At 32.3% G+C, this 24,043-nt stretch overlaps 1 protein-coding gene and 1 pseudogene across 2 annotated transcripts; both read left to right on the top strand.

The window, feature by feature from the left end:
• The first annotated feature begins 7,685 nt into the window (after positions 1 to 7,685).
• LOC132607266 (tropinone reductase 1-like) lies at positions 7,686 to 11,760 on the top strand. Of its 2 annotated transcripts, XM_060321167.1 has the most exons (5): positions 7,703 to 7,952; positions 8,729 to 8,936; positions 9,567 to 9,783; positions 10,599 to 10,714; positions 11,432 to 11,760. In XM_060321167.1, exons 1-5 carry the CDS (start codon positions 7,858 to 7,860, stop codon positions 11,603 to 11,605), a joined length of 810 nt encoding a protein of 269 aa, XP_060177150.1. In that variant the 5' UTR covers positions 7,703 to 7,857; the 3' UTR covers positions 11,606 to 11,760. The 2 variants fall into 2 exon arrangements, with proteins under 2 accessions (XP_060177151.1, XP_060177150.1); XM_060321168.1 differs by lacking the exon at positions 10,599 to 10,714 and having other exon boundaries at positions 7,686 to 7,952.
• A 1,341-nt stretch (positions 11,761 to 13,101) lies between these two features.
• Positions 13,102 to 24,043, top strand: part of LOC132608322 (tropinone reductase 1-like) — a 44,628-nt pseudogene continuing 33,686 nt past the window's right edge.

The following is a 24,043-nucleotide window of genomic DNA, read 5'->3' on the forward strand; positions in this document are numbered from 1 at the left end:
TCTAAGATCTTTTTTTTTTTTTTTTTTTTTTGCTGGTGGCCTCTCAATGTCCTTTTACCAAAAATTAAAGACCTGTTCATTGGAAGGACAAACCGTGCAATTACTTCTTTTAAATGGCTACATATTCAAAAGAGGTTCCAGGATTTGGAGCAATTCAGTTTTCTCTTTGGGCTTTGTGTAATCTTTTACTTTTTGTGATTTGTACCTTGGGCCCTTAAACAACCCATTATGGCTTGAACAATTTCCATGGGCTTATGTTTCTGGACTATATGCTTCCATTTTCATGGGTTTGTTCTTTTGAGCCTATATGATTATTGTGTCAGCAAGCTTCTATGTGTTTACTGTTGTCATCATCACAATAAAAGGGTAAACATAGCCCACATTGACCATCCTTGTGCTCTATGTTTAAACTGTAATTATTGTTATGGAGTTTAAAATTTGAAAGTAAAATTTCAAGATATTATTGTGACTATTTTTTAACAAGGACGGAAAATGGTTAGTTATGAATTTTATCGAATAAAAGATCTCTGAAAAGTTGCATGGATTTATATATGGACAAGTTATTCAACTATTAGCTACTTCGAGTGGTGGAAGATGAATTGAATATTTTATTAAAGTTATTCATGTAGTAAATTTTGGATAAGTAATATCATGTTTGGTAGCATTCTTTTGTTATGTATAAAATTCAAAACTGGTTTGCAATTTAAAAATCCGCATGTCTAATACATGTATAAGTTATGAGGAAATTTATATTTTATTTTAGGGAAAATGTTCAAATATTATCCTTGTTCTATCGAAAAAGAGTCAAATATACCACTCGTTATACTTGCGGACCAAATATACCCCTGCTATTATACTTTCTGTCCAAATATACCTTTCATACTTGGCACAAAATTGCCCTTAATTTTGATAGAGTTCGGATTTCTAGAGTCAAACAAAAAAATCTTTGACTGCGATTTATTTCTATGCCCTTTAAATATTTTAAATTGTTATATATTCTGACTTATAGTACTTTTTATGTATTTCTAAGAGAAAAGATATCATTTCACCCCTGAACGTGGCACGAACACTCACTTTAGCAACTAAACTTACATTGTATTTATATACCCCCTTAACAACTTTCATTTCAATTATTTTCCATTTTAAAAAAAATAATACCACTCTCATAATGTGAGGTGTATTACACTCACTCCACGTCATTGCCACATCGTTGCCACGTCATTGCCATGTCAAAAATTACCAACCTTTCATTTTTTATTTTTCTTTTATTATTTTTTCTCTTTCTTCTTCTTTCTAAGAACAACACCCAGAAGCAACACCAAATTGAAATACATTTATTTCTTCTATGAAGATGACCCATATACACCCAGAAGCACCTCCATGTATATTCACATTTTCTACTGCAAAATCACTGGAAAAAAAAAAAAGATGACCTGAATTTCAGTAGTTGTTGATCGAATTGTCATCTTTAACCCACAACAGCCGCCACCACCACCATCATCTCCCCACCAAATTTCATCCCATTTCTTCTCAAGTTACTCCCACTTACACTCAAATTCATCCAAATTGGTTGTTTTGGTTGTTATTGTTGGTCATTATTATTATTATTAGCAGCCTCATTTCTTCCATAACTATTATTCCATAACTATATTTTTGAAAGAAAACAAAAAGCAAAATCAAGAAACCAAAAAATGATGAAAATGGAAAGAAAAGAATGATGAGAACATAGAGAGAAAGAGGAATTTGTGAAGAATAAGAAGGTGGTGGGGGCGGGGCTATGGCGTGAGGTGAGGGGTTATGAAGAAGAAGAAGGTGGGGGGGGGGGGGGGGGGGGGGGTTGTGGCTTAGGGTGGGGGTTGTGAAGAAGAATAAGGTGGTGGGGGCGGGGCTGTGGGGTGAGGGAGAGGGGGCAGGGCTATGGGGTGGGATGGGCTGGGGGGTTGTGAAGAAGAAGGTGGTTTTTTAATTGTATAATAATAATAATATATATATATATCAGCGGGTCCATCTTTTTATGTTCTTTACTTTCTTAATTTTTTTTTTTGCCACGTCACCATCTCTGGTGGGGTTGTATTTAATTAAGATGAAAGTTGTTAGGGGGGGGGGGGGGGTATATAAATACAACTTAAGTTTAGTTGCTAAAGTGAGTTTTCGTGTCAAGTTCAGGAGTGAAATAATGTCTTTTCTCTATTTCTAAATATGTAATTATTTTCAAACATTTTAAAGATTGTATGTCCGAATTCACGATCTAAATAAGAAAGTTTGATCTCGAAATCGAAAATGTATCACATTAATTGGACTTGGCGAGTAATAGATTACAATCTAGTTCTAGATTTCTCTAATTTTTCTTTCTGCCAAAGATTTTTACACAAAATTGTTCAGAAGAAGAAGACAAAACGCACAAAATTATTGTAAAATGACAGAAATTGTCCCTTATCTTTGACGGTAGTTTAAAAAGTAATCTCTTAAGTGTCACCTAAGCAGTTTTGGTCCTTTAAATTTGCAAAAGTGAACACTTTTGATCTCCATTAAATATTTATCAAACTTTGATCGTTAAATTTTACCCAAATTGTGGGGGGAATAACTATTTAACAAAAGATCCCTATTCTTCGATAAAAGCTAGCCTGCCTCGATAAATTACATGAGTTACCTGTTATCTTTTACTAGTATGAGGTAACTCTGTCCACTAAGATTTGGATAAATGAAAAAAAATAACTTAATATTTTTATCTTGGCTGATTTTGAACATGAAATTCATGCTTCTTAACCCCACTTCATTCACCATTATGCCACATTCTCAACATAGCAGCAGTATATAACCACTCAATTAGATATGGCAAATGATCGGTTAGGCTGACTAAGCTCGTAAGGTGTAATCCAATATTAATGTTATCACTATTTAAAGTTTTAAATACAAAATTCAAGTCTTTAGAAATTGGGGAAGGTGGGTGGGATGGGGTAAGGTTTGGGATATTTTTTTTTTTTTTTTGAATAACCTCAGACCAATTAATCGAATACTGATTAATACGTAATTTACCACTACTTGAAAACAACTCTTCTATTTTAAACTTCCAAGTCTCTGTCTTTGTTTAGAGTTCCATTTGCTGAATGAGTTAAAAAAGAATAGTCATGCGAGCCATCACGTTGAGCTATGTGGCTTTTAAAGAGCATTCTTTAGCGGGCAATTTTATTTGGCATTTAATTTGCAAAAAAATTACTGAATTATTAATTAATTTCCCCAGTCTGTCATTATATATTTTCCTTTATAAAACAAAAAGACAGTTGACTTTGAGGAGGAAAGTCAACCATTCAAGAGATGTTATATAACCTCTGTAGTCTATACATAGCTGAGTGACTGCTTAATTAGCATTCAAATCAAACCTTGTGTTGTTGCTGCTATGGCATATCAAGTTATCTCTTACTTTTCTGTTGTTTGCACTTTGTATTAATATTATTTGGTGACGCTGTTCTTTTATTTTGTGTTGTCTTCTCTCTCTAGTATATTTCTGTGAATCCAATAATAACGGGATGTTTAATTTCTGAAACAAATCCAAGTAATTTGAACTATTAGTAAAACTTCATTAACTTTCATAATCAAGGAAGGTTTGAATCTGTGTATCTTTGTTTTTTTCCGGAAAAGCTCCAACTATAACTCTATACTTAAAAGTATTCGAAAAGCCATCTCTGAAAAGTTATCATCAGAAGATTTGTCAAAATATATACGGTTGGCCCCTAAGTCTAATACACATTTCTTTTTCTCTACCCCATTTCTGGGAAGATACTAAAACATAGTGTGTTAAAACTTAGAAGATCCAACTATTGAGTATCAAAATTTGGGAAGATCTTTAACAAAGTTTGACTACAACGGATCAAGGTTCGTATTCATCATTGCGATCCTCTATGGATTATCTAAAGCTTTACTTCAAGCGGTGTCAGACCACAGTCTAGGTAAATCATTAGACGTGATATTTAATTTTTCCGGGTCGTGTTTTTGATGGTTCTATAATGCCAGATTGAAGAATCCGTTGTTCTAAATTTGCCGCAAAGCGAGATTTAGTTTGGCACTTTCAAAGAACAATTTTCGGACAAATTTGTCGTTCGTTTTATTTTTTTCCTTCAACTGATATATGTATCATAACTTATTGTTTAATATGACTGATACATTCAGATTACGTTTTAAGTTTTGAATCGGAAGGAACTAGAAACATATTGAAATTTTGTTGTCTGAATAGTTGAGATGTATGTGGCAACTTTAGAGATTGGTTGTCAGGAGTTAAAAGTGTTTATTAAACAACAAGAATTGTCTGCCACTATTTACTTCTTTAGTTTTATGTTCTTTTGTTTTCCGCTTTCATTGATTACAATGGAACAAGAGAAGGGAATATATTAAGAAGTGTAAGTTTACTGTCAAACAATATTTTAATCTCTTAAACTACTGATATATTCTACCCTCTATTAGTTATTCCAAATTTATGGGATATTTCTTTTGTTCCAATTTCTTTATTCCGTTTAAAATGAATCAAGTTTGGGAGATGCAGTATTTGAATAGGACCTATGAATTTAGAAGATTTTCTTTGGGTCACATTCTTCGTCAATAAAATTTTTGTGTAAGATTTTCTTTTGACCATAAAGTTAATATGTAATTTCTTAAGTCACGGAATTTTGAGTTGTTGGACTATTTAACAGTTTTGGGCATTCAAAATATTCGATTAGGCCATGAAGGAGATATGATTTCATTGTTAAAGTATTGTATTGTTTGTCCAATTTCAAATAAATTACAATTTTTGTAATTTGATTCCTACATTATGCAATAGATGAAGTTTGGTCCTCATTTGCGCACATTTATTTTAAGTTTATACAATTTTAAAGTGTTATTTTGTTTTAAGTTATTAATCTTTATTTGACGTTTTCTTTGAGATTAATATTTTAAAAGGCTAACCAAAATAAATTGGAGGATAATTTTGTGTCATAATATTTTTCCAGATCTAATGAGGTTTTAGGAGTAACCAAAGCACTTTAAGACCATAAACTACTAAGTTCGGAAGATTTCATATGGTGTATGACATTAAATTTGTATATTTTTTGCACTGTTTTCGGTAATTTTTGGCACATTGTTTTTGCATTATTCTGCAGAACTTTATGTAGATTTTTGTTATGCTTTTCGAATTTTCTAAAGCAGTCTTGCACAAAGCAAATATTGATCTGCATTTTGGGATGCCTTTTTTGCTATTTTTTCGCTGCGCATAAAAAAAATAGTTATTTGTACTGAGAAGGGAATTATACCATGTGTGCTTCTTGTTTCAATGGAATAGATTAGTCTAATAGGTTGTCAAAGTAACCTCTATTAGATAAAATTTATTTATTTTGAGCATTCAGCATGTTTTGTCTATGCGAAATAATTATCCCAAAGAAAGATTATTTTGGCTAGATTATGGATAGTCATGAATATGTGATACATTTAGTAATATCATGCTGGTAAGACTAGGCCGTTTTGGTAGCAATATTTTTTGAACTATGTATAAGAGTACCACTTATAAATTATTATTTATGTCCAAAGACTAGATAATAATGTTTTGTTAGGTATCTTGAGACGAGCCCTTTTAGGATATGTATGTGTTTGGAATATGTATCTCTGAAGTTTGTCGAAACTAAAGCATATACACATTAAAAATTTATGAATGTGAAAAAAAGAGTTCAGAGTCTTCTTGTGTCAATAGAGCATATTAGTACAAACTCCATTATTGCGGATCCACTCGTGAAGGGTTGCAACATAAAGGTTTTTTTATGAGCATGCAGCTTATATGGATGTCGTTGGACTTTGGACTCTATGATGAGTCACTTCAGTGGGAGTTTGTTGTTTTATCTATTCTTTTGACATGTTTAAGTATATTTTCTGTACAGATTAAAATTTTATGAAATTTATGAATTTCGTGCGTGTATTGAAAACTCTGAAATAAAGTTATTGACTTTTTACTGCAGTTTTGCATAACGTGTATGAAAGTGATATGGGACTATTCAAGTCATAAAGTAGGACCCGTTGAAAATAGACATGACTTAGATCATTTTACATGTAATTTCTGTGTTTGATCTATGTCATTGATTTTGCTAATATATGTGACCATTGATGGATTTGTTGAATTTTCGAATATATGTTACGAAAACCGTTTTGATCCTATATTGGTATTATCGATGGATCAGATTGTTTTGAGATATTTCAATTAAGATAGCAAAAGTTTGTGCACACTAAAGTTTTATCTATGTATGATTGTTCACAAATATATGTGGTCAAAGTGGGAGATTGTTACTAATTTTTTATTTATGGACTCACATTAATATATTTTACATAGATATGCTATCATTAAAGAAGTCTATTTTATGATCTAATAAAGCATTATTATATGGGTCTAAAAAATATAAGTTATTTCTTTTCTTTTATATTTGATGGAAATATATCTGAAAAGGCACCTATTCTGAAAAGTCATCTTTGAAGAGTTGTCTTCAGAAGAGTTGTCAGAATGTATACGGTTGGTCCTAAGTCTAACACCTTTTTTTTTCCTCTAACCCATCTCTGAGAAGATACTAAAACATAGTGTGTTAAGACTTGGAAGATCCAACTATTGAGAACCAAAACTTGGGAAGATCTTTAACAAAGTTTGACTCCAACGGATCAAGGTTAGTATTCATCATTATTTAATGATTTACTTGCGATCCTGTATGGATTGTCCAAAGTTTTCCTTCAATATGACCTTAATATATAAAGTTGATTCAGATATGCCATTAATTTAACTGAAACCCCCAATTAACCTGATTAAAAAGCAAATGAGGGTCAAATATGCCCTTAAAGTATGCGAAATTGAGCAGTTATGCAACATACAAATGATATGATTGAGCAGATATGCAAAGGTACAACATTGAGCAGATAAGCTCATAAAAAGGCAAACGGGCAATATTTACTAGAGTTCTGGACCACCACGTATATTTTCCTTCACAAATTGAAACTTACTAATAGCCATTCAATCTAAACTATTGAATTGAAACCTGAAAGGTAATTTCACCTTCTAAATCAATTATTTGATTCAAAACCACGAATAAAAAAGCTGTTGGTCCCATTTAAGTCTTGATTTTATAGCAACCACATATTCTTACCTAAAATCAATGTGCGCATTGACGTTAGGTCGTTAGCCATTAACATGCTAAGCTTATAAATTCTAGAAATTGTGCAAAACACGAATAGACATTGAGTTTTAAAGTCTTTGTACTGATAGCCTGGGGTGGACCCAACTGGGAGAACTCCATCCCGTGGAAATTATACTTTATATATAAGGTTAAAATTATTTTTTAAATATATATATATAGTAGATATTGATTCCCCTTGACTTATTCATGTGTCTACTTCTTCATATGTTGAACCCCTTAGTGAAAATTCTGGCTCTGCAACTGTTGATAGCGTAACCGCCCCCTCCCCCCCCCCCAACCAAAACTATTAATTTGAAGTAACCTTCAAAAACATATAAAGTCGAATGGATTGTTGAATTCGTGTAAACACAGGATATGATTAAATTTTTTCCTTGAAACCATTTTCTGTCGCTATAATAGAGCGGAGCTAGCATATCAGGTGGGGGTTCGGCCAAACTCAGTAACTTTGGTCCAAATCTTATATTTGTATTAAAAAATCCATTCAACATATACAAATTATTAAATTTAGAACCCAATAATTTTAAGAAACTAAAATCTCAAAATCCATAAACGTCAAATCCCAGTTCCGCCTCTTGCTATATATAGTATTTATGACAAAGTGACCACCAGGGCTTTAAAATCTCATTTTTAAGCAGTTGCAGAAAAACATCCACAACCACAAATGACAGAATCAAACGACAACGAGGAAATATTGAGAGGAAGATGGAGTCTCAAAGGCACCACTGCACTTGTCACTGGTGGCTCCAAAGGTATAGGGTGAGTTTGATATTTTTCCCTTGACTCTTCCATTTATATAAATCCAAGTAATTTATTAGTTAATATATAGTTTTCATGGAAATAAAATACATAGATGTTCCGTTTCTAATTATTTTGCTGGTTTTTACTTTATGGAGTGTAATTAGCTTTGATATTTGATACTGAAATGATTTATCTTTTAATTTCCACGATTTATCATGGAAGTATCTGTATTTGTATGAGCTTTTAACACGTTTGTTTTTTCTTGAACGAATTTGATGATCCAGTGATACATCCTTTTTTATATTTACCCGATTGTTGTTTCAATTTGGTGATTAATTTATGTGACCAACAAAGTGTTTTTTGTTTTTTTTAATACTAATTTTTTTATGCCAATCAAATTTTTCCAGATTTTGCCTCATCGGGATCAATTGCATTGAATAATTTTATTTTGCTCCATCGGGATCAATTGCATTGAATAATTTTCTCACAAATTTAGTGCTATCTTTCCTAAATTCACTCTTCCCCGTTGTTGGTCTGAAAATAAAAAAAGGTCTTCAAATTTAAACTCCAATTTGGTTTCTTACTAGTTCATTGATTAAAGTTTAATACTTATCAATTTTTGTTGATAATGATTTTTTATCGACCGTATCCACTTTTTATTTAAAATTTTCTAGAGAAGTATTGTTTAAGATTGAAGCTAAGGTGGAAACCTTGTATGTCTTACTTATCTTAACTATGTGTTTAGTTTATGTATTATTCTCCGTCTTTTTTTACTTTGGCGATTTGGATTTTAGGTATGCAATAGTGGAAGAATTGGCAAGTTTTGGAGCAACAGTATATACATGTTCACGTAATGAAAAGGAGCTGCAAGAATGCCTTGAGATTTGGAGAAAAAAGGGACTTAAAGTTGAAGGTTCTGTTTGTGACTTATTATTGCGCACTGAACGTGAGAAGCTAATTGAGACAGTTGGACATGTTTTTCATGGAAAGCTCAATATTTTGGTAAGACTTTAGCCCGTTTGTATTATTGTAGTTCTATCTCATGTCAAGATAGTTACTAATTACTCTCCTTTTCAAAATATCAAACCCCCATACTTACTATAAACCTACGTTGCTAGAAGCCTGCAACTCTAAAAAAATATTGCCGCATGCGTGTCTGATCCTTCAGGATTACACTATGTTTGGAGGATCTGACGTGCAACTGTCAACATTTTTGAAGAGTTCGAGCAACATATAGTTATAAAACTATTTTGTAATTGAATTTTAAGCAATAATTTCGTAATAATAGATTTTTTACACTGTGGGTTGTAGTAAACACTACTGGAAACACGTACATTCTAAAGGAATCATTGTAAATATTATGCTCGTTGACAATTCTTCCGGATAACTTCCCGTTAAAAAAAAAAACATATTTGTGACGGAATTTTGACAAAATCATACATTGTTTCTAATAGCGAAATGTTATTTTAGTTTGAAGCAGATATACAACTCTACGGTTACTAAGGATTGTTAATTACTTGCATTTTGATTTTAAGCAATGTGACAGAATACATGAGTTACTTACAAAGTAACAATATATGAAAAATAAACTTAAATTACAATAATTGTTTGACCAGTTTGTTCATGATGTAGGTAAATAATGCAGGAGCAGCAATATATAAGGAAACTAAAGATTTCACAGCAGAAGATTACAACATCATAATGGGAACTAATTTTGAAGCTGCTTATCATTTATGTCAAAATGCTTATCCCTTATTGAAGGCATCTGAAAATGGCAATGTTATTTTTGTCTCTTCAATTGCTAGCTTTTCAGCTCTGCCTTCTCTGTCTCTTTATTCTGCTTCCAAAGGTAACATTTTCTACCCATCTTTTTTACTTTTTAAAAATAATACTCCCCATTCTATCGTGTTTGACATTATTTTTTATTTATTCATTTAAAAAAAGAATATCACATTTTCATATTTTTCCTAAATGAGAAACTTTTATAGCAATCATTGGCGAATCTAGAGGATTAGTTATAGGTTCACGTGAACACAGTAACTCTTGCCTATATATTAAATATTTGACCATGGACTGAGTTATTATTATACATAGATTAATTTGAGGCTGATATAATAACTTATAAACTTCAAATCCCTTAACGGTTTTGATAGCCAGACAAGCACTATGACATATTTATAACCACAAATTTTAAAAAATTTATAGCTACACAAATTTTAAAAGTTTTTCTTAAAAAAAATTCGTTCTCAATCAAAATTTGAAAAACAAAGTGGGAAGGGGGGAGTAGTGGAGTACCATATTTTCTTTGTACTAAAGCACTTTACTAACTTTAAGTTTAAATTAAAGATTGGTAAATCAGGGAGAAAATTTTACCAAAATCCTCAAAAGGTTTCACTCTAATTCCATCTCTATCATCTATGTTATTTATATTTTTAAATATCTTTTTACTTATGATCTTGGAGACCATTGAATAATAATGATTCTCTACTCACAATTTGGAGTAATCAATTCTTTCTTAAAAAAAAAAATTCAAACAAGTTTTTTTTTTTTGGAAAAGTTTGTATGTTGAAGAAGCTAGAATTTCAAAAAGTCTACATAAATTTATTGAAGTACTTATGGTAATGTTATCTTAGCTGGTAGACCCAATTTTATTTCTCTCTGTAGGAGCAATAAATCAACTGACAAAGAATTTGGCATGTGAGTGGGCCATGGACAAAATTCGTGTTAATACAGTTGCACCAGCAGTAATTTTAACCCCACTTATTGAACAATCGATAAAGGTGAGGCCTTTTTATCTTAATCCCTTTTTTTGATATTTATTAAAAAAAAATTATTTATCTCATTTATTTTCTACTCAAGAATTCTTTGTACTTATGTTTTTTTTATTAGAAGCCTCATGAGCTTAAGTTAAATTATTCCTTAGTAAACTCCTCTGGTTTAAACTAGTACAACCACACTTTCTTCTGATTTATCTAATGAAAATAACTTTTAACGTGTTTGGCCAAACTCTTAAAATTTGCTTATTTTGAAAAGTGTTTTTGTAGAAGTATTCATTGAAAAAAATGCTTTTGGAGAGTAACAGTAATCAATTTTGAATAGTACTTTTGCCATATTAGAACAACAATTTGGGCCTGACCAATGTTCCGAAGTTCGTTTCGAGAAAAACTACTTATTTTTGGTACTACTCGATCGATAACGCTTATTTTTTCTTAAGAATTTTGTTAAATACCTCAACTCTCTAACATAAGCACTTTTTACTTCACAAAAACTTGATCTAGCCGAGAGAAGACAGTCTTTAGAAACAACGGGTTGGGAAAGCAAGAGAATGCTTCGCGTTTTCTTATCTCCTTCATTCTTTAGTAAACTCCTTTTTAGTTTAATCAAGTACAATTACATTTTTTTCTATAATTCAATTAAAAAAATGGAAATAACTTCATATGTTCAAAGTAGTTAAGTTTTCTTTATGTATTTTATTTTAATGATCTACCTTACTGCAGAATCCTGTGCAAAAAGAAGAAATAGACAAATATATTGTTCGAACTCCTATTGGTCGACCTGGAAAGCCCAAAGAAGTTTCTGGCATAATAGCCTTCCTATGCTTCCCTGCTGCTTCATATATCACAGGCCAGATTATATATGTTGATGGTGGATTCACTGCTAATGGATTTTAATTAGAGAAAATTGCCTTAATCACCAGCCAAATTATATACGTTGTTTCTTTTCTTTTGGATTTCTTACGCTAAGCCTTATCATTCATAAGTTTGTTGAATACTGTGAGACGGTTTCTATATACTTGGTAATATTATTGAGCTATTCGTCTTTTGCATTTGAGGTTGAACTTCTTTTCTGGCTTAAATTTGTTACGGGTCATCCTGTTTCGATTCCATCATTTAATTTGCATTATTCGTCTTCATAAAAATTTTGCATACATATCCACTTCAGATATGCAGTGACTGCAGCTAGGCTTAACAAACAAAATTAATTTTGACTGAAGTTTAGATAGTAATGGTTGGCCTCCAATCATTTAATTTGCCTGAATTCAGCCATTTCTGTTCGACGTTCATGCACATATGATCGAAGTTCAACAAAAGGTTAAGAAAAGCTAAAATAATTGAACTTTAACTATATATGACTGAAGTTCAAGCAAAAATAACTGAAGCGAGGCAAAATTACTAAAATTATTTTCAAGTGAGGCTTCGAAAGCAACAGTTGAAAAGCGTGGCCTTAGGGCAAAGGTTACGTTGGTTTAGGCTATTCTCGGAAAAGCATAGTCTAAAGCCGAAAAGTGTGGCCTTTGATCAAAGACTACGCTTTTTGATAGTTTAAGCCACACTTTGGTGAAGAAGTTGGAAGAGGAATTGTTGTAGAAGCATGACAAGCAATTTGAAGGGCAAAGGCATGCAATTATTTGCCAAAAATGTCGTGTTTAAGACTTCCACGGCTCAAAAGAAGAAAAAACACTTAGGAGTCCGCGTGAAACTGACCACAAAAAATTGGCTCACAACTAGAAAACATCGCAACGTTGTCTCCTAGCTACAGAGGAATGGCTCCAACTGAAAATTTCTTTCGATGAATTGGACATTTCAGGATAGATAGATGGCAAAACTTGATAGATGGCAAAATTGAGTTCCAGGATGAGTTTACTGTTTACTCTTTAATTTTTTGTTTGTGTTATTTTTATCTGAACTCTAGACATGATTGTTAGAAGCATTGTTATATAAAAGGTCTGATTTGTTAAGTAGCACTTTTGAAGAAATTTGTTCTTATGTTACTGTTATTTTCGTGGGTTGTTATATAAAAGGTCTGATTTGTTAAGTTTTTCATTATACCTTTAATGTGATATTTATATAGCTAGAAGAGTGGAACTTAATTGATGCCTCACTGGCCAGAAAAATGGATACTTAAAATGTTATGATAGTGCATTATTATATGGGACTTAAGTCTAAGTGGGTGGACAATTATTTTCTCTGTATTTCATAGGTAATAATGTGGTCCACTATCAGTGGTTTCTAACTAAGGCATATGGAAGTTGGTTTTATTTTAACCAGTGCATATTTGTTCTGCTAAAATTAGAATAACAAGCTTCTTCTTTTTTATTTTATTTTATTTTTTATATTAAGTTAGTCCAAATAGCTTGATCTGGACTTCAATTATTTTATTTTTAGGTATGGAGCTTCCACGGGTACCCCTACATCCAGGTCCAGAAGTGTACGATGTGTTAACACTCCAGCAGAAGCATCGATCACAGGGTGTGTGGGATGGGATCTTGAGAGGATCGAGAGGATGCCTAATTCCACGCCGCGCGGATAGCGAATTTTGGTAACACATGAGGCGTCATCCTCGCATCCTTGACTACTTTGGCCTGTGGATTTAGGGGAGTAGTAGAATAGGATGTGTATCATATGATTGGGCAGTCATCACTGCACTTATAGAGAGATGACGTCCTGAGACGCACACCTTTCTTCTACGTGCGGGTGAGGCGACTATCACATTACAAGATATTGAACTCAAAATTGGTAGCCCAAAATGATGATAGCAGTGGTTCATATAAGCGAAAATAATATTTTAGCACAACGGAGCATTAAGAACATAGATTCTCAGACCAGCGTCAGTCCCTCCCTTAGATCTCTTCTTTTTGTGTTATTTTTTTTTTAGTAAATATATGCCTATGTGCAAAGTATTTAACAATTAAAAAAAATCTAGAGCAAAAACAATGAGTGAATAAAAATGTCAAATATATAGTAAAGGAGATCTAAAAATGTTGAGCAAATAAAAGAACAGTAGAAAACCCAATATAAAAAAAAATTGTTCGTAGTTTGTGAGTGTAGAGAAAGAGATGAGAGTTAGAAAATTTTTAGAAAGAAAAATACAAAAAGATGTGAGCTTTTAAGGGAGATGAATGTGAGAAAAAAAAAATTAAGAGATGTGTTATAAAATAAAGCTATGAAGTAAATACACAGAAGAAATATGTAGAGAGAATATGTAGAGAGATATCAGTTTATATTACTTCTGCTCTTTCAACATTGCATTTGTGCATCCTATTTATAGAGAAACAGGACATGAGATATTTTGAGATATTTTGGGATATTTTGGGATATTTTGGATATCCACTATTTGGGATATTTTTGACACTCCCCCTTGGATATCCATTAATAGATGATGTGTCTCGTTAAAACCTTATTAGAAAAAACCCTGTGGGAAAAAGTCCTAATGAAGGAAAAAGAGTGCGCATATCTAATAATACGCTTTGAGAGTTGCCTCATTAAAAACCTTACCAAGAAAACCCAATGGGACAAAACTTGGTTAAGGGAAAAAGAGTACAACACGTATTTCACTCCCCCTGACGAAGACCAAGATTCAGATGTCGGAGTCTTCGCATTCCAATCTTGAATATCATCTTCTCAAGAGTTGAAGTTGGCAAAGATTTAGTGAACAAATCTGCAGGATTGTCACTTGAACGGATTTGTTGCACATCAATATCACCATTCTTCTGGAGATCATGTGTGAAAAATAACTTTGGTGAAATGTGCTTTGTTCTATCTCCTTTTATGAAACCTCCTTTTAATTGAGCTATGCATGCAGCATTATCTTCATATAATACTGTGGGTATTTTTGTATCACACTTCAAGCCACATCTTTCTCTGATGAAATGTATTACTGATCTCAACCACACACATTCTCTACTTGCTTCATGAATAGCGATTATCTCAGCATGATTTGAAGAAGTAGCAACAATGGACTGCTTGGTCGATCGCCATGATATAGCAGTACCTCCGCATGTAAACAGATAGCCCGTTTGAGATCGAGCTTTATGTGGATCAGATAAATAACCTGCATCTGCATAACCAACAAGATCTGTACTACCTTTGTTAGTATAAAACAGACCCATATCGCTAGTTCCCTTCAGATATCGCAATATATGCTTAATCCCGTTCCAATGCCTCCGTGTAGGAGAAGAGCTATATCTTGCTAGCAAATTAACAGAAAATGCTATGTCAGGTCTTGTAGCATTAGCAAGATACATAAGTGCACCTATTGCACTAAGATATGGTACTTCAGGACCAAGTAGCTCTTCGTTTTCTTCCTGAGGTCGGAACGGATCTTTGCTCACTTCAAGTGAGCGAACAACCATAGGAGTACTTAAAGGATGCGAATTGTCCATGTAAAACCGATTTAAAACTTTCTCAGTATAGGCAGATTGATGGATAAAGATCCCTTTTGCGAAATGTTCAATTTGCAGACCAAGACAGAGTTTTGTCTTTCCGAGATCTTTCATCTCAAATTCTTTCTTCAAATATTCAATCGCCTTTTGGAGCTCTTCTGGAGTTCCAATGAGGTTTATGTCATCAACATAAACAGCAAGTATAATGAACCCTGATTTTGTTTTCTTAATAAAAACACATGGACAAATGGCATCATTTATATATCCTTCATTTATCAAGTATTCACTTAGGCGATTATACCACATACGCCCTGATTGTTTTAAACCATATAATGATCTTTGTAATCTGATTGAATACATTTCCCGAGACTTTAAACCAAATGCTTCAGGCATTTTATATCCTTCAGGAATTTTCATATAAATTTCATTATCAAGTGAACCATAAAGATAAGCTGTAACCACATCCATAAGATGTATTTCAAGGGTTTCACAGACAGCTAAACCCATGAGGTATCGAAATGTTATAGCATCCATAACTGGTGAATATGTTTCTTCATAGTCGACGCCGGGTCTTTGAGAGAATCCTTGTGCAACAAGGCGTGCTTTGTATCGCACAATTTCATTTCTCTCATTTCTTTTCCGTACAAAGACCCATTTGTGACCAACTGGTTTTACACCATTAGGCGTTTGGACTACAGGTCCAAAAACCTCACGTTTAGCAAGTGAATTCAATTCTGATTGAATTGCTTCTTGCCATTTTGGCCAATCATATCTTCGTCGACATTCTCCGACAGATTGAGGTTCCTGATCCTCACTGCCCTTTATAATATTTAGTGCAACATTATATGCAAAAACAATATTCACCACAATTTTCGAACGATATAGTTCTTCACTCACTGAAGTCTCGGGTTTGCTGATTTCTTCAGGAATATCAGAATTAATCAGATCTTGAATCTCTTCATGAGATCCTTTCATAGTGTCATTCTGATCATTGTTTGTATTTCTTTTTCTTGGATTTTTATCCTTGGAGCCCAATGGCCTACCACGCTTCAGGCGTGGATGAGATTCAGAGGCTATGACACTAGTAGATTGTCCCTTTGGAACATCAATTCGAATAGGCACATTCTCTGCAGGGATATGCGACTTAGTTATTCTTTTCAAATCAGTAAATCCGTCTGGCATTTGATTTGCTATTTTCTGTAAGTGGATGATCTTCTGGATCTCCTGCTCACATATAGGGGTACGTGGATCAAAATGAGATAGTGATGGAACTCTCCACGCAATTTCTCTTTTGATTTCTTTTCTCTCTCCCCCTAATTGTGGAAAATTTGTTTCATCAAATCGACAATCTGCAAATCGGGCAGTGAATAAATCTCCCGTCAATGGCTCAAGATAGCGAATAATGGAGGGTGATTCAAACCCAACATATATTCCTAACCTTCTTTGGGGGCCCATCTTAGTGCGTTGTGGTGGTGCTACAGGCACATATACAGCACAGCCAAAGATTCGGAGATGAGCAATATTTGGTTCATGACCAAACACTAATTGTGACGGGGAGTATTTATTATAATGAGTCGGTCTAAGACGAACAAGAGATGCTGCATGTAAAATAGCATGACCCCAGACGGTTGTAGGCAACCGTGTTTTCATAAGTAATGGTCTTGCTATCAATTGCACACGCTTAATAAATGACTCAGCAAGGCCATTTTGGGTATGAACATGTGCTACAGGATGTTCAACCTTTATCCCAACTGATAAACAATAATCATCAAAAGCTTGGGATGTAAATTCTCCAGCATTATCAAGACGTATAGCCTTTATAGGATAATCTGGGAAGTGTGCCCTTAAGCGTATTATTTGTGCCAATAATTTCGCAAACGCCAGGTTGCGAGACGATATGAGGCACACATGAGACCATCTCGAAGACGCATCTATTATAACCATAAAATATCTGAATGACCCACAAGATGGGTGAATAGGTCCACATATATCCCCATGTATACGATCTAGAAAAGCAGGGGATTCAATGTCAACTTTCATTGGTGATGGCCTGGTTATCAATTTGCCCTGATGACAAGCGACACATGAAAACTCACTACTTTCAAGAATCTTCAGGTTCTTAAGTGGATGCCCTTTTGAATTTTCAATAATTCGTCTCATCATTATTGATCCAGGATGACCCATTCGGTCATGCCAAAGCACAAAAGTTCCTGAATCGTTAAACTTCTGGTTTACGATTGAGTGTGCTTCCATTGTACTAATTTCTGCATAGTACAGGCCAGAAGACAAAGTTGGTAATTTCTCCAAAACACATTTCTGGCCGGAGACATTCTTTGTAATGATAAGATATTCATCATTTGTTTCATTTAATGTCTCAACGTGATACCCATTACGGCGGATATCTTTGAAACTCAACAAGTTTCTTGGGGATCTAGAAGAGAATAGTGCATCTTCTATAACAAGTTTCGTCCCCTTAGGTAGAAATATAGTAGCTCTTCCGGAGCCTTCAATTAATTTCGAATTGCCAGAAATTGTATTAATATTTCCCCTTTTTCTACGCAATTGAGAAAAGTATTTCTCATCTTTGAATATAGCATGCGTTGTTCCACTATCAATCACACAAATATCTTCATGATTTGTCATTGATCCAAATAATATTTGAGGATTTTCCATATATTCTTCAAAACGAAAAAATAGGCAAAGTAAACATCGAAGTAGATATTTTGATTAGACAAAGTATTACACACACTTTATTACTTATATATGGAAACATAACCACATTAGCTAATACAAATGACATGTATGAAATATCTAAGTTAATACAGATCCATCACCGATCAGATGATCTATTTTTCCTTCAGGGATTTCAAAGAAATCTGCCACATCTAAATGCATAGGCTCAACATTATCTTCAGAAATAAAATTTGCTTCGGCATCATTTTCTGCCCTTTTGAGGGAGGCTTGATATAGATCAACAAGGTGCTTTGGCGTACGACAGGTACGTGCCCAGTGCCCTTTTCCTCCACATCGAAAGCAATTATTTTCTGAATTTTTCTTTTGCACAACATCATGCTTTTCATCCTTCCTTTTACACTGCTGGTGGTGAAGGGTATTATATGGTGCATAACGAGAATCATGATTAAAATTCCTTCCTCGACCACGACCATGACCACGACTGGGGCCACGACCTCTTCCACGCCTAGAATGGCGAAAATTTGCCTCATTCACTTCAGGGAATGGGGCAGTACCAGTGGGTCGGCTTTCATGATTTTTCATCAGTAATTCATTATGTTGTTCAGCCACTAAAAGATGTGAGATTAGTTCAGCATATTTCTTGAACTTCATCTCTCGGTATTGCTGCTGCAGGAGCATACTCGAGGCAGGAAAAGTGGAGAATGTTTTCTCCAGCATATCATCATCAGTAATATTTTCACCACATAATTTCAATTGAGAAATAATTTTAAACATTGCAGAATTATATGGCTTAACAGATTTAAAGTCTTGGAACCTTAAATGGAGCCAATCAAAACGTGCTTGTGGAAGTATGACCATCTTCAGGTGATCATATCTATATTTCAGATCATTCCACAGCGTAAGAGGATCTTTAACCGTGAGATATTCCATTTTCAAATTATCATCAAGATGACGGCGGAGGAATATCATTGCCTTAGCACGGTTTTGGTTTGATGCCTCATTTTTATCTTTGATGGTGTCTTCCAGACCCATCGCATTAAGGTGAATCTCGGCATCAAGAATCCAAGACATATATCTATTACCGGATATATCTAAGGCTACAAATTCACATTTAGTAAGATTTGCCATTAGTAAAGGAAAACGAAGAAATCAATACCTTCGAGGTTTTGAAGTATTTGCTCGAGATAACAGAGTCTCGTGCTGATAACGTGTTATAAAATAAAGCTATGAAGTAAATACACAGAAGAAATATGTAGAGAGAATATGTAGAGAGATATCAGTTTATATTACTTCTGCTCTTTCAACATTGCATTTGTGCATCCTATTTATAGAGAAACAGGACATGAGATATTTTGAGATATTTTGGGATATTTTGGGATATTTTGGATATCCACTATTTGGGATATTTTTGACAAGATGGACTTTTTTTTTCATTCTTAAGGGGAGATGGGCGGGTGAGTGGAGAGTAAAACGAGGGGGAGAGGTGAGAATAAGAGCCCGTTTGGATTAGCTAAAAGTGAAAGTACTTTTAAGTGCCGAAAGTTATTTTATAAATAAGCAGTTACGTGTTTGGATAAAAGTGTTTAAATGATTTTTGGAAGTAAGGGTAGTATTGGAATTAAAAGAAAATATAAGGGATAAAAGGGTAAAGTTATTGGTCAAATCAAAATGACTTTTAAACCTAAAAAAATAAATTGGAATTGAACAACATTTTGATTTTGAATTATTTTAAATACTTTTTAATTTAATTTAATCTATTTTCTATTTTTATCAAACGCTTAAATAAGTTAAAAATGATTTATAAGCTGATTTGATCAATTTATAAGCCAATCTAAACGGGTTCTAAACAGGAAAGAAAAGAGTCGAAAAGAAAAGAGAGAATTGAAAAAAGTAAGAGAGTTAAAAGAGGAAAAAATAAGTTTAAAAAAAGAGGAAGGGAGAGAGTGTTGAAAAAAGGAGGAGAGTTGAAAAAGAAAGAATGAATTGAACGGATGAGGGAGTGATTTTAGGGAAGAGATAGATGGAGTCAAAAAGAGAAGGAAAAGATGTGGGGGCCCCAAGAGGAAAAAAATCAAATAAGATGAGGCCTTAATCAAGAAAAATGAGGGGAGAGATAATGATGGGGTGGGTGGAATAGTAGGTAGATAGATAAAGTCTAATTTTACACCTGCCAATAGCGACATCTTTTGACATAGTAAGTGGAATAGTGAAACTTTTGACATTGAAAATTCAATAATATTAAGTTATAATATGACTTTTTTAATTATCATTGAATGCTATTTAATTTAATTTTCTATCTATGTGTAAAATTAAAAAAAATTAATTAATTTATGTCTTGATTTCATAAGATGACACTTATTATGATATAAGGGGAGTAGTATTTATGACAAACCAAGGCTTTAAAATCTCATTTTTAAGCAGTTGCAAAAAAACATAGACGTAGACAACCACAAATGGCAGAATCAAAAGATAACGAGGAAATATTGAGAGGAAGATGGTGTCTTAAAAGACACCACTGCCCCATACTAAACACCAACTAATATTTAAAAAAAAAAAAAAGTGAAATTCACCATCTTCAAACTCACGGGAAAAAAAAAAGTAGACTCCATATTAACAAAATCAAGTAATATAAAAAAAAGTGAATCCTATATTAAAAAAACAAACAATGTAAAAAAAAAAGTGCATCCCATATTAAAAAAATCAAACAATATTCATGTAATTTTCAAAGTATCTCATTAAATCAATAATGATGGATTCATTGTCACATGCGTATCAACCCATTAGTGAAGCAAATGAAATTATTGTACAGCAAAAACATGGACCACATATTATTAATTTTCTTCAAAAGGTTAAGTAGTCAAACCATACAATTTTTTTTCTTTTTTATATTAGCCTGAGATGTAATCTAGATCCATCATGTTAATTATTTGTTATGTTTACTAAAATAAATATACTTAAAATACTTATATTTTAAAATATAATAGAATTTAATTAGTTTTTCATTTTTTTCCTTACTCTAATAAATGTGAAAAGAGATTAATGTCATAAAAGAAAAAATAATATTAAATGGAGATCTAATTAATAAGGTAAATTAGTGAAATTATAATTCTAATTGACGTTTCCTTGATCATTTTTTTCCTTACTCTAACAAATGTGAAAAGAGATTAATGTCATAAAAGAAAAAATAATATTAAATGGAGATCAAATAATTAATAAGGTAAATTAGTGAAATTATAATTCTAATTGACGTTTCCTTAAAAGCCCGTGCAAAAGACAACATGAAATGTAAAATGAGCTAAACAAAAAATATTTACCAAAAATTAAAAAATAGTAGTTCTTCATTTAAATAGAAAATCAAATTTCTACTTTGTTTCATTTTAAACATGTAAAATTAATATAATAATTTGAATTAGAATTATTCAAAGTATCAACTGATGCTTAAATATTGCTATTGTTTTATCTCAAAGAGAGAAAAATAGTTTCCTTTTAAATAAGTCTTCTCTTTTAAAAAGTATTAATAAATTTTTGCCAACTTTGTATTCGTAGCAAACACTACTATAATAAAGTTTTTAATACGGAGCACAAACTATGATGTTATATTAATCGTGTTTTGAACATAATATATATCTATATATATATATATATATATATATATATATTACTTTACTACTATATAGAAGAGTCAGTTTATAAGCAAGATCGCCGTCCATCCTTTGGTCCAACTTTTTTATTTAAGGGCAAAAAAATCTTTTGTGATCCCACCCACTTTTTTCTTTAAGGGAAAAAAAATGACATTTTATATTTTATATTACTAACTCTTCTAAAAAGTAGATAGAAATACTTTATTATATTTCTATTTTCTACTATATAGAAGCATCGGTTTACCCATGCTTCGTCGTCAGTCACTCTAAAAAAAAAATAAGGTGGACCCCATACTAAAAACACCAAGTAATATTATTTTTTAAAAAAGGAAAAAAAGTGGACCCCACCCTTTCCAGACTCATTAAAAAAAGTGGACCCCACCCTCTCCAAACTCATGAAAAAAAATGGACCCCATATTAAAAAAAAGCAATGTCAAAAAAAAAAAAAAAACGTGCACCCCATATATTAAAAATCAAATAATATTCATGTAATTCCCAAAGTATCCCCATCAAGTCAATAATAGTGGATTCATTGCCACATGCGTATCAACCCATTAGTGGGAGTAAATGAAATTATTGCACAGCAAAAAACATGGAGCCCATATTATTGCTTTTCTTCAAAAGGTTAAGTGGCCAAATGCATATAATTTCCTTTCTTTTCTTATATTAGCCTGACATCTAATCTAGATATTTAATTGTTGTATTTGTTATTCCGCCATATCATTTATTTGTTATGTTTACTAAAAAATTAAAAAATAGTATTTCTTCGTTTAAATAGAAAATCAATTTCTACTTTGTTTCGTTTTAAACATGTAAAATTAATTTAATAATTTGAACTAGAATTATCCAAATCAAAATTTGATAAAAAATAATAAGTATTTTACACCTTTAAATTAATCGAATTAAAATTGAAAAGTATCAACTGATGCTTAAATATTGCTATTGTTTTATCTCAAAGAGAGAAAAATAGTTTCCTTTTAAACAGGCCTTCTATTTTAAAAAGTATTAATAAATTTTTGCCGATTTGTATTCGTAGCAAACACGAATATAATAAAGTTCTAGATACGGAGTACAACCTACAATGTTATATTAATCGTGTTTTGAACATAATATATATATATATATATATATATATATATATATATATATATATATATATCCATAAAAACAGTATAAACTTATGTATGTTTATTATCAATATAAAATATATATATTATCACTATCGAAACACAACTACAAACACATAGATACACGATAATCCAAAATATTGAGCCCGTGCTGGCCATCTAGTACATATATATATATATAAAAAATTAGTATCACTGTTATTAAAAAAAACTAGATTTATGCTTGTTATTTGGGGAATGTCAAAGAGATTATTTAGAAACAAATAGAAGTCATTTAGATAAATATTCCCTCAGTCTTGATTATGTGACACTTTTTGCTTTTTTAAAGTCAATTTTGGAATAGATCAACTCTAAATGTTTAAAATTAAATGTTTAAAATTATACAATAAGTACTATAAGTCACATTTCTTTTTGTGTCAATACGATGAAAAATATATTTCAAAATGGTTGGTCAATTTCTATACTTCAATTTCGTAATAAACATCCAATTTAATGATGATATTGACAGTAGAAAGACATTCAAAGTCTCTTATACATCTTTTAGAGTTGATTAATTCTTATAAAGAGAGGATCGAACCACTAATTCAATTCAAAACAGACTTAGGATTATCCCAAATATAAAGTTATTTTAACATCTACTTAGTAGTACAAAATTAGTAGAGTTAGCAGTTACCTTCGATAGAAAAAGTTAATATGTTGTCGAATGAATGATCAGGATATGTACAAGATGATCACATACACCATACACCATCATTGCAAAATGAAAAGGAATGAAATCAAATAAACATATATAAATTTTTATTAATTAAATTTAAGGGCCCTTTTTTAAAGTTGTCTTTAGGCCACCAATTCCGTTGAGCCGGCCCTGCCTCTCTAATTATTTTGCTAATTTCTACTTTTCGGAGTGAAATTAGCTTTGATATTTGACACTGAAATGATTTTTCTTTTAATTTTCACTAGTTATCATGGACGTATCTGTATTTATCATTGTTTTAAAAGGCAGTGTCAGGACTCGTCCCGGGGCTTGCCTCGGGGCAGGGCAGTGGCAAAACGCCTTGGGGCTAATGTGCGAGGCTTAGTTCCTATGAGGCTTACGCTCTAAACGCCCAACCGTACGCCCTAAACACGCCTAACGCCCAACGCCCAACGCCCAGGGCTCGCCTAATAGTTCTTACACAAATTATATTTTAAATTCCTTAATTAAAATCATTCACCCTCATAATTGTTTAACAAAATAATGATACTTAATAGTTTTTCATCTATAGAAATAGAAGATTGGATGTAACTCATATAACAAGTCGTAATATTGGATATTTACTATTTGAGAACGTCGTGAGGGTGAATATCACTTAATTTAAAAAAAAAAAAAAACACATAGCGGAATTGTATATTTTCACTTGTCATTGGTCATAAGTCCTATGTATCAGAATTATCATATAATTTTATTTTTTGTTCATGAAGAAGTTATGTTTTAATTGTAATATT

This window comes from Lycium barbarum, chromosome 8 (genome assembly GCF_019175385.1).
Source record: "Lycium barbarum isolate Lr01 chromosome 8, ASM1917538v2, whole genome shotgun sequence".
Taxonomy (NCBI): Eukaryota; Viridiplantae; Streptophyta; class Magnoliopsida; order Solanales; family Solanaceae; genus Lycium; species Lycium barbarum.